The 16,353-nt window shown below is 40.5% G+C and overlaps 1 protein-coding gene across 1 annotated transcript in view; it reads right to left on the reverse strand.

Moving 5' to 3' along the window:
• UBAP2 (ubiquitin associated protein 2) overlaps positions 1–16,353 on the reverse strand; it is a 55,970-nt gene that overhangs the window by 23,949 nt on the left and 15,668 nt on the right. The window contains exons 2-5 of the mRNA XM_040540334.1: positions 10,440–10,579; positions 6,411–6,488; positions 4,699–4,809; positions 722–875 (exon numbers count right to left, since the gene is read on the reverse strand). Of these exons, the coding sequence (XP_040396268.1) occupies positions 722–875; positions 4,699–4,809; positions 6,411–6,488; positions 10,440–10,538 (442 nt within the window). The 5' untranslated portion in view covers positions 10,539–10,579. The remainder of the gene's footprint in view (positions 1–721; positions 876–4,698; positions 4,810–6,410; positions 6,489–10,439; positions 10,580–16,353) is intronic.

Here is a 16,353-nt window from a genome sequence, read left to right on the forward strand (position 1 = left end):
GCTCATTTATCAGTGCTGTTGGTGGCTCTCATAGGCAATACATGCAGCTTAGACATTGCTGATAAAACTTAGAAGAAAAAGGCTATGTGTATCCAATGGTAATTTAATATGATACTACCTGATTTGGAAAATATTAGTCCTTCTTTACAGAAGTTCGTATTGCACCTATATAAACTGTAGATTTTTTTTTTTTAATGTTTCAGTTCACAAAGCACTTTCTCTGTTGTAGTAACTCACCTGTGGCTGGCTTATGTCAGTAATATATGCTAGAGATTAATAATGATCCCAGTCTTTTCATTCCCCTTATGAGAAGATGAGAACATCTTCAGGTTCTCCCACTCATAAAAGGAGATGGAGTCAAAGCTGGATATTTTTTTAATTAAAAGAAACAAAAAAGTGTATCAGCTGTGCAGTGAAATACTTGCTCTCAAGCAGTGTTACAAAGACTCAATTATAAAACTTAAATAAAAGAACAGTAAGTACAAGATTAATCAATCAAAAAAGGACAAACTTAAATTCAGTTCTCTGAAAAATACAAGCACAGACCATCCCAAAACTAAGTCATCTAGATCAAGCATACCTGTCATGTAAACAAGTTATAACCACTTAGGCACCGAGCTATAACTCTTGACGTTTTTATTCCATTAAGCATTTGCCCTCAACCAGCTTCACGTGCAAGAAAAATACCTGAAGCTTTTAAAAATGAACCCCCTGTACGTACACTCTCGGCCACGGCTGCCTCCTCTTCCCCGTCTGTTGGAACTTCCCCGTCCGCGACTCACTTCTCTGTCCCCTCGTTTTTCTCTGTTCTCTTTGTTTTCTGAACTTTCTTTTCCAACGCTTTTCTTCTTTCCCCCTACAGTCTCCCAAGAAGTCTATGTGGATAGAATAGAATTAGAAACAAAAATGAAAAAGGAAGAAGCTTCTCTGTATACTTCTGCCTCTCACCCCTCCAGGTCATGGGGAAAAAAACAGATATTTGTATAATATCACACCAGTAATACCTATCAGAAACTACACTGACACAAGGGGAAAACCAAAGTCTATTTTTTTGGGATGAGATGGGAAAGAAATAAATCATAGAAGCTTAGTTTTCTTATGCATTGTAAGAATCTCAAATACTTCCAGCTATATATCAATTATAGCAATTTTATATAGCAATTTTAACCAGTCCAAAGAAGCCTAAATAAGACCACAACATAGAAAAAAACATAGAGCAACATCTTCCCTTTTTACTACCTCCATAAATCTAGCAAGGGAGCAAGCACAGAGCTATCTTTTCTCACAAGGAAATGAAAAAATATCTTCCAAGCATTATTGAACAAGAGACTGATGTGAAGAAGTACATGGTCTACAGAAAAAAGTTATCCAGACCTACTAGAGCTCAAGCGCCAAGAGACAGAACGGCAGATGAAGAACTTGAGAAAAGTGGGGCCATAAGACAAACATCCACTAACAGCTATAGCTCATCACGTTGAGCACAATTCAAGAAATACTATGTCTAAACAAGACAGAGTACCAAGGTACAAACAGATCTCAGCTTTAATATAAAAATCCAACCCCAAAATAAATTCAGAAATAATATCAGCTCCATATGAACATCTGTAGGAGTTGAAAACAAAATGCCTAAAGTACTTGCTAAGAATAGCACAGCAACTCATTATGCAATTGCATGGTTAGTCTATCGAGCCATAGTTGCAAAGCAAAGAGGAAAGGTATTATTCGTAAACCATTGAGATGGCAGATGCTTTTAATGTCTCCACCTCTAGGAGCTTATAGTCTGGATAAGGTATTCAAGCAGGAAAACTGCATATGCAGATAAGGTGCCATCAACTGTGAAGCACTAGATAAAGCCCACGGCTTCGCAACAGGCATCATAAAAGGTTGGCTATCAGTAATTTGGGTCCTGTGATCTCTTCTCCATTCACACAACAGCAACTTAAAAACCCTCTCAAGGTATGCAGTGACCAGCTAATCCAATCTGCCTAGAATTAAAAAAACTAACGTTACTGAACAAGCAGGTAGCAAAGCAGTTTGCAAGTATAAACTCAATGTTTTCGTGTCTTGTTTGAGAGATTAAGTACTAAAACAGAATGGTTATTCATCTTTTGTAGTGGTATAGGTGAGAAAGAAGCTCAAGTCAGTTTTCAATTTCATCTCTGGTATTGAAGACTACACTGCCATAAGACAACGTGGGCAAAGTACAGATGGTGCTGATTAGAAGTACAAAACTACTTGTTTGAGCAATGTCATGTTATTTGTATGAGAGAAAACTTGGTCTCCTCCAGTAACTATCACACGGCTTTACTTGCCACAGCCTGTGTAACTGCATTGCACACTAAGACCCTCCAAGAGTTTCACAGATACTTTAAAGGACAATAAATAACTGCACTGACAGGTTAAAAACCAAATCTAGATGGTTCAGAATGCACTGTTTTGCTAATGGGTGTGGTGCCAAGTGATCTTCAATTGTTTTAAGAAATCTCCAAAAACAGATGATCCTACAAATCTTAAATAAAAGACTGTAGTAAGGCTTTATACGATCTAAATATCAGTAAAGAGAACTATGAAAGCATCAGATCCATGCTTTACCACAAGTAAGAATTTCAGACATTTACAAGGATTTCAGGATTTGTGAAGTTATTTATTACTATTTATATAAGGAGAAAAATCAGTACCATTTGGAAGAAAACTTTCAGAAGTTGGGAATAACACTGTCTCTGGACATGGGTATACATCACAGACCATCAAAACCTTTGTAAACTACAAATTCAGCTGAGGATGCCTGAGGCAACCCAAATTACAGTTGTGGACCTAACCCTTGAAAAATATTTAACAGAAGCTTCTTGCTGCCCTGATCTTAGGATGCAGGGGGAAAAGGAATCTGCAGGGTTCCCCCTTTAATCTACCTTCAAAAGTTTTAGAAGCTAAAACATGGTTGGGCATAAAATGGCTCTTACTCCTGTAGGAAGCTAAATGAACACAAGTCTTGGGCAAAGAAGCATGCCCTTCTCTACTCTCCTCCAAAGCCAGACTGTCACAACAGTTGCAACTGAAAAGTCTTCATAAAGAGCGTACAAAGCCTTAAGGATCACAGCATTAAAAAAAAAGCTGGCAGAGTATCAAAGAAATTATAAATAGACTCCATAGCCATCACTCCCTGCTCTTCTAATTCCTCAAATTGGATAGATACATATTCTTCCAAATGAGGTAAAAAAAACACGTAGTGCATCAAAGCCAAGTGAAGCTAGAAAGAGATTCAAGAATCTGCGTTCAGAACAAGTATTACCTCTGTTTCCAACTTTATACCAAATCCATTGTAAAGCTGTTTTGAAGTATAACGGCCTCACAACAAACCCTTCAAGTTGGAGGTCCATACTTCCATAAGGAATATGTGCCTTCACACACACTGATGTAGACCTTTCTAATTAATATTTTCCTCCTTCCTCATCGCGCCCTTCAAGTTCTCTGTATTTGAGTTGCATTTTCTATACTGAGAACAATGGGTTCAGAGGGACTTGCCAACACAGCAGAACATGGATATGTTTTTGCCTCTTACTGATGGACGAGTTCAGAGACTTTCTTCCACATCATGATCACTTATAACAGTCTGCTGAAGTAAGAAAGCATTTAACATTCTCTTCAACCAGAGAACTATTTTCAACTAGAAGATAAATACCAGAGAACACAAAAATGGATAGCACATTACCAAGATAGATTTAATCCAGGTGAGATTCTCTCTTCTCCTACCAACTTACCCACCCACTCGGCATTACACACTTCTTATTTGTAAGAGTTGTCATCTAAAGCACAGAAGGGGATAAAAAGAAAGTCCCCTTGGTTAGAATGGTAGATGGCCTAGATTTGGGGTGTAGGTGGATTTGTTTCCTCATTAACACTAAGCAATAGAACACATCCTGATAAATCACAGGAAGTACTGAACATTTGACAGTAAAGTAAGGAAGTCCAGGCTTTTTTCTCAATTTATAAGAGAGAGAATCTAGTTGACTGTCTCAGATAAGCTGTTAGAAGTCCCTCCAGCATGAACTACAACCACAATTTCTTGAAAACTCTTGGGATAAAAAACACACTATGCAACCCTAACATTGTTCCTATACACACAGTTCAGTTTCCTCTTTCGCTTTCTCCATAAAGTAAGGCTAATGAGCAACACAACGACAAAAGCAACTACTTTCTGTATTCTCTTGTGCCACTATTAGTTTTTGATGCATCTTTCAGATATGGAAACCTCCTCCACCCTCAATACTTGCAATGGGTACCTACAAAAGTTACATGATGTCAAGTAACTGCCTCCCTTTTTAGGTTTACAAAGATTTCCCTTTGTGGCAAACACAGTATCACCTCAGGTCTCATGATTGTGGAGGTGCTACAGACTAACTACAAACAGGTCTGCAGAACACAGGACAGTGCCCCACTGAGCTCTGCTGCAGAGAAAATCGCAGCACATCTATAAAAGCTGGAGGACTCTATAGGAAACCAGCAGAACACCTACATTTTCAAGTTTCAGCCTTTATGCACAAGACAGAGAAGCTTCCCTGGTGCCCATTTCCTCCAGAGGAATTTCAGTGGAGACACGGAAATCAAAAGCTTCTTAAATATGACTTTCCCAATCATTTTCTCAGAGTGGATAGCCACAAGAAGAAATAAGAGCAGATTAATAGAGAAGAAAAACCTTACCGTGTCTGAACTTCCTTCCAGCAGTATGTTGATAGCTCTGTTCACATCCCCATTACAGTCATGTAATGCCACTATGCACTCATCCTGGTTTTTCCCCGTCACTTCCATAAGCTGGCAGTAAAAGTCACATGTTAAAATATCCAAAGTATCATCATAAGAGTTAATACCATCATAGATTTGAAGAAAGTATGCAGCTACTGCGTCAGAGCCATCGAAAATCCTAAATAAAGGTATCTACATTTCACAGATCTGCTTAGGGTTCAGGTAAGAGGCAGGATGAAACACAAGTTAGAACAGTAATCAAGAAAACACCCTCTTGCACTTTTTTCCTTTAAGTTTATGGTTGCAAACAAATGCCATCACCCTAGTGATACCCATATGAGGGTAAAGACACCACAAACCAGGACAGCTCCATTATCTCCCCCCTTTATCTCACTGTGTGAGCACAGCCATGCAATAAAGCTCTGGTGGTGAACAGATCCACCTGGAAAAACATCCAGACTAAGAAAAAGGTTAACTTCTCCAGTCAGCTCAGCTCCTTCAATCCATTGTAGCATAAGACCACAGAAACAGGCTATGGTGATGACTGCTTAAGGAGAGCTGGTTCTGAGCTATGCTTTGTGGGCCTGCAGTACACAGCCTGAGGAGGGGGGAATGGATATAAACAGCCTGTCAGGGGGCATACAGTACCTCCACACAGAAAAACACACTAGCTAGAAATATATATGTACATGTGAAATATTGTACATTTCCTAAGCAGAATTTAACTCTTATCATTCTTCCAATCAGCAGAGCTACAGGCACCATCGATTTAGGTCCCTTTGCTTCAGGACATATAGGACTTCACTTCTAGTGCAGCAACAGAAGTTTATAAACAAGAACAAACAGCAGTTAACAGTGACTGAGAGGTTTTACAAAGGGAAGGAAATCGAGAAATCTGCCCCTCTGCTGCATCAATGCATTCACAGTAACTCTTCTTTCCGAGTGCATTCCTACGTTCTACATGAGTTGTGACACACTCACTAAGATAAAAACACCAATACCCTGAGCAGACCAGGTAGCTGAATCGTCAGTACTGCTTGAATTAATGACCTCAGCATAATGACCTAACAGCATAATGGAAGCCTGAATATATATATCCAAAGTTCAGCATGGTAGAGGAAATGGTGCGAGATTTTGTTTTCACAGTGTAATTCTACCATTTTCATATACAGATCTGGGAGGTCAGATTAAAAAAACAACTACACAACACACACCAATTCACCTTCAAGCTATGGTTAGATTTTTACTTTTCCTGAAAAACAGCCAATGTTTTAGTAAACTCAGTTTACACAGGTGACAAATTTTTCCCCTGTGCATGTACATGCAGGCAAGCTGAATGCACTCTTTATTCTAAAGATCATTAAGCATTAGGACCACAACAGAGATACAAAGTCTGCAAGAAACATCAGCACAGATGATTTTAGGCTGAACGGCTCGTCTACAAAGGACAATACACTAGTTTAACTACACAACCAGAGCTGAATTACCACACAATGTCTTATAAACAGAATTTTACAGTGCAATAAGAGCACCTTTTCCTAGTTAAACTAATGTAACTCCAAAAAAGATTTCATCTAAAATCAGAAACAGTCACTCTAACTACAAAATGTAAGCCAGCCTAGAGACACCTTAGTGCAGGGCATGGCAAGCCTGTACCGTTAGAAACATACTTGTTTCACTTTATCTTCAAAATCTGCGTCGTTCTTATCGTAGATCATCTGAGCAAGGCGAATCTGTTCTGCTGTTGCCTGAAAAAAATGCAAACATCCAATAAAGTTCACAAAAAGTAACAATATCCTTTTTACAAGTATCTCCTGGTGTCACTCACTACCTTCTCTCCAGTTTCTCAAAGACAACCAACACAAGGCTACAGGGAAAGTATTAACACTTCCTCTTCTACATTCATTTTACATTAAAAAGAGGTTTACTGGAACAGAAGCAATTTCAACACTTGGTTTTGATGCTTGAACCACAGTTACAGGCCATTACATAGATAACTACGTAATAAAATTAAATTTACTATGGAAGTCTATATTTTGATATTATCACTCCTACTTTTATTTAGTAACTATCACTCCAGAGTTAAAGTTTTATGATAAAAAATGGTAATGGTATTTTTCTAAATTAACCTCATATCTGATGATGCCCACTCGCATCACCTTCCATAACTCTCCCAAGAATGTGACCGTAGATTTATGAGCACTTAGAAGACAGTTGCCAGGGTTGCACCTCAAGACTCTGCCTGTGAACAGCTGCACTAATACTCATCTCTGAAAATTAGTAAAGGATCTTGCTATTTATGATAAATTTGGTGCCTCTGTAACATTTCTGGACCACAAAGCCACACTCGCAACTTCTCCAGAAGTTGTCAGACTAAAATGGATGGATGCAGTAAAACATCATAAATCCTAATATATTATGGTTGCTCTACAAAGAAAGCAACTCAATACCTACTAATGTCTCAGCAGATACAGCTACTCTTCATAGCATGGCATTTGCAGTTCACTTGAACTGGACTCCCATGAAAATGCCAAAGATAACTGTATGTTACATGATCCTGAACCTAATTTGATTTCTGCTCAAATAGAGGAAGATGTCTGTCTCTTGCTGGAGAAGGCTGATATTGAAGGGCTAAGAACCAAAACACGCGTTCACGTGCTGCAAAACACTTCTTCGTTAAGAAAGGGACCACTTCATCCATTGAAATTTCTTGAATAAAGGGATTCATCCCGGGCAGCTGGCTGAACCTCACCTTTCAGAGTATCACTTCAGAGAACACCAACATGTTCAAAGCCTCAAGAGTTTGACTCAGCCCCACACTGCTTTGCTGTTGGAGTTTACCACAAATACAAGCTCTGGAGAAGGTCGCCAAGTGCAAACACTGAGGAGAGTCTAAAAATTACTCCACCATACACCATCAGCTGCTTATTTGCTGAGAAGTTACTGCAGCTGTCCCAGTTCCTTGAGGGAAGTGACATTTGCCACGCTGAGAGGCAATGTTCCAAGACAATTAGTGTTCGTAACAGAGTTAAGCACGCCGCGCTATTTCACATTTCCCAAGTACCATGCTGACAGCTCCCTACGTCAGCTGGTAACACAGATCAGAGACTACCCTGGAGTTTCCAGCTCCACGCCCTGTGCTACCCAGAGCACTGCAACGCCACGGCAGCCTCCCAGCCCTGCGCAAAGAAACCCTCTCTTGGTGTCTTGCTACGAGCTCGGAGAACGAAAAGGAGATGTCCACCACGTTCAGGACTCACGCCTTACTGCATCCTTTTGCTCAGTCTCCTCAGGCCCACTGTAATTTTTAAACTCAAGACATTTCCTTTACAGATATCCAGAGAAGAAAAATTCAGACAATGTAATTTCTGTACAGACGTGACCGCATATTTGACCAGAAACAGGAAGCCATTAAGATTCATTTATTAATGACTTTTTTTTCGAAGTCCACATTATACAGAAATACACTGATTTTATAACTATATGAAATGTCTGACACTATCTTCAATTTTCCTGTGTAAGCACAGAAAGCTTGGAAACTTGCTAATATTTATGCCAGTGGACTACACCCATACAGAACTGAAGATCCAAAACAAAAACAAAGATGTTCCTATTGCACAAACACCAAATCATTGTCACAAGAAGTTGTCCCACCCCAGCAACTGGCTGTTCTTTGTTTTTTAAGGCACCATCTTTATAAGATTTTATTAACCTACGAAATAGTATAAAACTTTACTCAACCTTATAAGATACATGATCTTTGCAGTGTTAGGGAAGGTTATTTTCAATTAACAACTTAGAACTCCCAGAAAACAGGAACACACAAAACACAAAATTAAGTGACAGTAATAGGCCCAGATCTGATAATAAATGGTGTATTTACTATCCAGATGCAATGCAAAATATCTGCAGTGTAATTTCTTAAATAACTGAAATTATGATCAATGGGATACAACACTGAAACCTCCATTTCTCTTTAACAGAACGTCTCTTTAAGAGACGTTTAGATGTTGAACTTAGTGATATGGTTTAGTGGAGGACTTGTTAGTGTTAGGTCAGAGGTTGGACTGGGTGATCTTGGAGGTCTCTTCCAACCTAGACGATTATGTGATCCTGTGATTCCATTTGGGAAAGCAACATTCTTCTAGCTTCCCAAATCAGTAGTGATAAAACAATATTACATATTTCTGTCGATCTCTAAAGCTTAACTAAGCAGGAAGACCCATCTGATTTCTAAAGAATAAAACGTATGGTGCTGTAAAAAATAAATGCTGTAAATAGCCATCTTTTCCACTGAATTGACCAAATCAGTATTTATTTTGCAAGAAGTAGAAATAACAAAAGGACAAAATGCAGAAAATGCTCAATAAGACCGACTGTTTAAAACCACTCAATCACAGGTTGGAAAGGTTCTCCATTAATCCTCAGTGCAACCTCCCACTGAGGGCAGGTCCCATCAGAGGAGTTGCCTGGGGCCAGGCAGAGATCCCGCCGCCTCTCTAATCCTCATTCCACTATTTGACCACCTTCACAGTAACCTTTTTTTGTTTAACAGCTGGAATTTCCAGTGTTCTAACTTGTGCCATTGCTCATCGGGTCCCATAGACTTGTTCACCCTCGGGTTCCTCAGATGTCCAAAACCCTGGTCTTCTGCTACAGAGGGTGGAACTTCGTTCCCCTCCCTGATGATATCCCTATCATCTTCCCAGGATGCGTGTCCCTGCCTACGCATTTCTTTTTTTGCGCTTTTGTTTGGTTAAGAGGTCAACCTGCTCACTACCTTCCTGCAGCCTTATTACTGAAAACAAAAACAAACTCATCTTCACCTATTGAAAATCACTTTCTAAATCCACACATTAGTATGAATCACCAGTAAGCAAAACACTGCAATGCATGGAGATGAGGGCTTGAGCTCACATAATTAATACTGTAGAAAACAGGAAGGAAGCCTCTCCACGTTAAAGATCAGTCTGGAAAACAATAAAAGACACCATTTCCCAGGGGAGCACCTCTAGACTGATGCATTCTCTGCCAGCAGAGAACTGAGGCAATTCTTGAACTGAGTCCAATTTTGAAGAAGTACCTGACAAGAGAATAATGAGTTGCCAGAAGCAGAAACATTTTGCACTCTCTGTAACCTAGATAAGTACACAACTTAACTACTCTGCTGCTGAAAATCAAGACAATGAGCTAATCTCAGATACCCGAAAATACTTTAGTCCACTGATGATGATCACTTCGCTTTCTGTGAAGATGCTGCACAAAAAGTGTAAGATTCTGTGACTTGCAGATACGCTGAATCATGCTGTGGAACACAGTATGTATCTAATAAAGCTATTCCCACCCACCCAAAACGCCTGTATCAACCAGAAATCTTCTAGCATCATGAGACTAGCATACAGGAGAAAATCTGAGGACACCAAGGTCACAGAACAAAAATCCTGACACAAGCATAGGCACAGAATTCCTCACTGATGGGAAATATCGCTGAAAAATACAATATTCATTTAGACACGAATACAGGAACAATTTAAGGCTGTGGAAGATTACTAAGCAATTAAGGTGGAATGTCAAACGTACTCTTCCAAAGTACATCTCTAATTCTTCTATCTTTTCTTAGTTTTTACTGACTTGTGGAAGAGGTCCATATCATTACATGCTTACTTTGAATTCGAAGATGTTTATACAGCGGCACGTACCTGTACTACTTGTTTCTGTTGTTGTATTGGCTGTGTGGTTGAAATTTGCGTTTTGTCCCGAGTGCCCCGGGTACGTTCACTGCCCACCGAAGTCATCATATACAGTATATACAAAACAATGTATGTACAAAATAGAAAATCTGAAAGAGAAAAAAAGAACATGAGTTAAGGCATGGGTCTGATTCAACAGATAACATACAACTGCTGTAGCTTCAGCTTTACTTGCTTTTACCAGGAATTCTGGTAAAGGCAAGATTCCTGAGAAACCAGCTTAAAAATACCATTAAAGACTGTGTGAGAAATCCAATAAAGTAAGAGGAAGGAACAGAGTGGATACAAAGCATTCTTATCAGCTGACAGTGGTCTGTCTAGATCTGTACTTGCAGACTACATCTCCCAGATTTTTCCAGGTCTTTAACGTAGACTTTTCTATCTGCTACTCTGCTGGGATTACAGCTCCAGCTGTAGGACTCCTTCAATTTCTATGATCTCTCCTGTCCTGTTTTGATGCCTGGAATTTCACCACACTTGTACCCACTCAGAACACTAATGCAAACATCATATTCACAAACCAGACTGTTCTTCTCTTCCCCATCATTAAATCTTTCCTACACATATAAGGAGGTCACTGCCAACACCCACTCAACTCCTCATCCCTCATTTGTAAGAGAAATGCTGATCCTTGCCTTTAAATCCAGACTCTGTAGACAGCGTTTGTTTTCTGTTCTCCCTCATACTAACAGAAACCATTTACCAAACTACCTATTACCCTGCTTTAAACATACCTCTGTTGTACGTGTTCAAAAAGAAAACCCAACCCCCCTACACACACACACCAGTGCTAACTTGTCTGTGGCAGTCAGCTTTCATTTCAGTTCATCCTCCATCACTAAAAACACTTGGAAAAAAGAAATTTCTTATTCTTCCATGTTTGTACGGCACCTAACATAAAACCACCTGATGAATATACGGCTTTTGGCAACTCTGATAACTGAACACAGGTCTCAGAACAGTCATGGTCAACCACCCAGTTTCTGTCCCTGTGACACTGGGAAGTAAAACTACAGATTTACGGAACCAAAGACAACCTGCAAGTGGTGCCACCCAGGCAGAAGATGCACAAAGCTGCAAAGTCCTTTTTCTGCCCCTCCAGCACACAACCTGGCAGGGCAAATTGCTCTGGCGCAACTTTGGTATCGCCAAGCTCAGGGCACGATAATGCTCAGATGAAAACTGAGCAAACCAATGTGACTGCAGGGATGAGGATGCGTTCAGTACCAAACCGGTCACCAGCCTTTAAAAGTGGTACGTATCCAAAAAATAGTTGCAACAAGCTGTCACTGTTCATTCAAACACTGATCCACAGTGCTCAGGAGCCTCACCTAGATATCCAAAAGACAATTAACCCATTGTGATCTTCAGTTTAGAAATACATCTTTGTTGGCCAAAATTGAACCCGATACTGACTTTTTTTTATGTGATAGTTAAAGCATTCAATAGAGCCTGAGGAGAAAGTCTATTTCCATGAACTCTTACATATTTAACAAGAAAAGGCCTGACTTTACCAGGAACCAACCGTAGCATGATCTGAACAGGAACACAGTGTTTCTCCAGCCTCATGAATACATTCACCAAAGCCAAGCTGTTTCGCAGTCCCTTTGGGTGGTCTAACTTGAGTGTCTGCGAAAGGCCCAAACAAACAGACCTTGGGAGCACCGCATCTTGACAGCCAGACACGGTCAAAGAGGGGTAACTCAAGCTCCTGACAAAGTGTTCCACAGAAAGCAAAATATTAAGTAGCTGTGGAGACACTCCGAACAATGAGTTCAACGCTTGTCTCCGGCTCTCTGCTCATGGCTGTCCACTGATATTTTAAACATGTTACAGACTGTCCTCTGAGTCAGCAGCAACAATCACTTTCTCTGCATTCAAATCTGCTCAGTAAGCGATGCTGACTGGACTTCCAATGCCTTAAGGCTGACTTAATTTTATGTACGCTAAAAATGACCTTTGGTTTTCTTTGAGGGTCGGTTTTGTTTTGTTTTTAAAATCAGTCTGCTCGTTACAATTTGAACCTAGTAAAAATGAGAATGAGATAAATCCCTGAAGAGAGAATATGACAGCGAGCACTAACCTCTCTGAAAGCCAAGCTAGCATTTCCAAATACGATTATGTACAATCAGCACACTAAGTTTTGCTGAAGGGTTGTAACTCCACTGGGTCTAAATTTGTTCATCATTTCTGAACTAAAGTCATGTTTATATGAATTTTGGTACCTAGAACTTCTAACATACTTCAAACTCTAATTTCTCTACTTCCACTAAGCAGAGCTCCTCAAAATACTGAGATCCACGTTCTGGACGTGACTGAGGCACACACACACTAAAAAAAAGGTTTTTATTTGTTTGTAAAGCATATGTTCATCTGCAGCACACACTTCAACAGCCAGGCAACACGTGGATGCAGAACAGAAGTGTTTTTTTTCTCTCCTCAACACACGCTGCGCCACAGCTGTTTGAACCATGTTTGTTTTTTCTGGAGGAAAGAATACTTGAAGGAAAAAGGAAGGCACAGAAATGTTTGAAACGCTCCTGAAGGTGTGCAGCATGATCAGCCTGCCAAGGGGAACAGGGACAGATGGTCTAAGAGTATAACGGGATCTTTAAAGCAGATCCTAACCTGGCAGCAGCACCAGGTCTGAAGATCCCATCTAGCCACCGAGGACATGCTATAACCCATTTCAGACAGAAAGCATCCACTTCAGACGCAAACCACCTTTAAAAGCAGAACCGACAGCTCGATGCAAAGAGGGCAAGAGCAGCAAAGCTTCGAGATGCCCCCCGGCAGCTGCGTGGCTCGATCCCACCAGCAGCAGGGCAACGTCACACCACTGGTGACTGGAGTTTCGAGCACCGAGTGGGGTATTATTAGTTAATGAGATGGGGCTCAACACGAACACTGCCTCGCTTGCGCAGCAGTTGTCATAGCAATGAGTAGGGTATTACAAACCGAGGAACTTCATTTTAACAGCTGATCAAACGAGGAAAGAAGATTTGAGACAAAGACAATTCTTAATTAAACATCTGCTTAATAAAGATCAGGAAAATGTTCAGAGCAGCAGATGTTTCTGCTTCCATGTCAAGGTCTGGCTCAGTTCAGAAGTCCCCCATCAGCAGTTAATGCTTGACCTTGTAAACACGTCGCAACTCCAGTAAGCAGCCCAAAGAGCTGTATTTTGAAGAAATAGAAGCACATTAAACAAAACAGACCCCCCGAGAACAAAAGGAGAAGAAAGCCTTAGAGACCTGACTTCCCAAAACTGTCATGTAAAGAAAGTAACCGCACTTGCTTTCTTGACAGTTAAAAAAATTGCTTGTTTATATCAGTGGAAAAGGTTTACTATCCAGTACCTCCAGAGGAAGACTGTCTTTACATAAACAAAACCAAACAAAAAATAAGTTACCAAAACAAAAGTAACAAAATTGTTCACAGCTATGTTTAGCTTCTCAAGCACTACAAAATTCAAATCTCAGCACTTCCTCCTGAAGCAAACAACCAGACTTAAAAACGAAAAGAAAGTCTTTTCGAAGGAAAATCATCCCAAATCTCAAGGTTGCTGTCTGTGCAGCAAGCCTCTACAGATATATCAGCAGATAAGTTATTGCATAATAAGCCACCACCAGACCGGTGATGGAATGACAACAGCTATTCAGGCACCCAAAAGGGGAAATGTTGGCAAAAACACCCAACTTTTCTAGGACAACCAAATCCTAGCCCCACACGTCTCCCCACCAAAGTCACATTCAACAAGTCGCATTTTGGCTTTGGGTTTTTGAAAGAAAGGAAGAAGGCGAAGAATCAATAAGTAACCAACCACATTATCAGTGCAAAAAGCAGGTTCATGAAGCTGAAGCTACCATAATGTTTTCCCTGATCTTTTGTTCAAGTTTCCCTGGGCAAGAAATCTAGACTCCAGAAAGTCAGAAAAACTGGAGATGCACAGAATACCAATCACCTTGACAGTGTGGCAGACCCTGCAAGACGCAGTAAATCTGCTGCTGAACTTCCAGGGACAGGCCCAGCACTGCAATACCACTGACTTTCAAGAACCGTTCTGAAGTTAAATACTCACTTCCATCAGCTGAACAAAACATTTGCAGTTTCAATTCTTTTCCTGAGGCAGTCTCGAAAAAGTTATTTTCTTGACTCTGGACACAGAGCTGTGACAAAGAACACTACAGAAATCTGCGTGAACACCTTAGAAGCGTGATTGCTTTTTTATGCTCTAATCACAAAGCTACTCAGTCAAGAATTTCGCGCAACGACAGGGCTGGAAAAAGGCTGCAGGACACTGCTTTATGATGGCATGACTACCATACGTGTACAATGAGGCCAGATTTTATTGCCACAGCAGTAGTATGACATGACCACAAGGAGAAAGCGTCGAGATAAAACTGGCTGCTAAGCGTTGATTCAGTGCATTTCCCTCAAGTGCTGTTGTCTGAAGAACTTCACTACTTTCATTATGGCTTGAAAGGGGAAAAGAGTTTGCTAGAGTCAGATGTTCAGGAAGAGAGCTGATTACTCAGGGTCTGTACTGCCCCAAGCCAACAATACCAAACCTGAGCTTGTGGACCCTGTGAGGATTGCTGTCTCATTTTACCTTCTTCTGCAGTAAACAGGAATAATAATGATGGCCAGGAATAGACCTCCATCACTGGCAGAGTACAATTTTTGTCTCCTGTGGTGCTCTCTCACGTTTTACCACAAGATGAGGACTTGAGGACTGCTGGGAGTGGCCAGCTGTCAGCCCAAGTACAAACAAAAACCTAACAGATACACTTCCAGTTGTCATGTTCACAAAGCTTAGAGAACAGGCAGTTGCATACTGCTACCCACCTTTCGTAAAAGCCACCGAGTTGTTGCTTGAAATTACTGTTCTACATCAGACTCAGTAAATTTGTAATTAGCTAAGAGCATACCCCTGATCTACAGAAATCGATCACTCCTCAACAGATCAAAAAAGAAAACTCATCTCAAGGCTTAGTGTTCCTTTCCATAACACTTGCTTAGGAAGACAGAAATATAACAATAGGTGCTACAAGTGAAAGAACGAACAGCACTTTTCTGGAAGAGAGCAGTGCTCCGTCTTCCAAAGACTGGAGATCTGCAAAGGCTGCTCATGTACCTGGGGCCGCCCCAAAAAGACTGATGTGGTATGGGCACTGAACAGGGCATGTTTTTCACCAGCAGAGCAGGTTTCAGTCATGGAGTTAAGTAATATCATTAATATTTTTAAAAAAGCTAATCTCATAATATTAATCTTTGCTATTATCCCAGTGTCTCTGCCTAACAGTTGCCGTTTTACATTTTAGTATGTGCTGGTGACTATCCAAGCTTTAATAGAAATCTGCCAGCTGCAGCCAATAAACATCAAGTGGACTCGTCTTCGTCATTACTTTATAAATATTCAAACTTCAGAAGCAACAAGTGCCCTTATTCATACAGAAACTTTTGAAGGAGGAATTTACATTTCCCCAAATTTTCATAGATCAAAAAAGAAAAACAAGACAACCAGACTAAAAATCAGAAAAAAACGTGATCGACTTCTGTCCAGGACTTTATCTTTTGTACAACCAACATAATCTTCAGACTGCTAAAAAAAATAGGTATCAGAACCTACCCAGCCTCATTGCTGTCAGAGGACAACACTCACTAGCGACCCTGGACAGCCAGCAAGCACAGAGTGCCCTACAAGATTCAGAGGACTTGGCCCGATGTTTCAGGTATCGATTGCCTCCAAAGTCACTACTCTCATCTTCTGCTGCCATTCTGCTAGAAGAATGCCATTTAAGATAGCGACTGGCTGGGCTTCCACATGCAGAAAGAATCAAGTGTTGCTCCCTGCCCTAAT

This window comes from Cygnus olor, chromosome Z (genome assembly GCF_009769625.2).
Source record: "Cygnus olor isolate bCygOlo1 chromosome Z, bCygOlo1.pri.v2, whole genome shotgun sequence".
NCBI lineage: Eukaryota > Metazoa > Chordata > Aves > Anseriformes > Anatidae > Cygnus > Cygnus olor.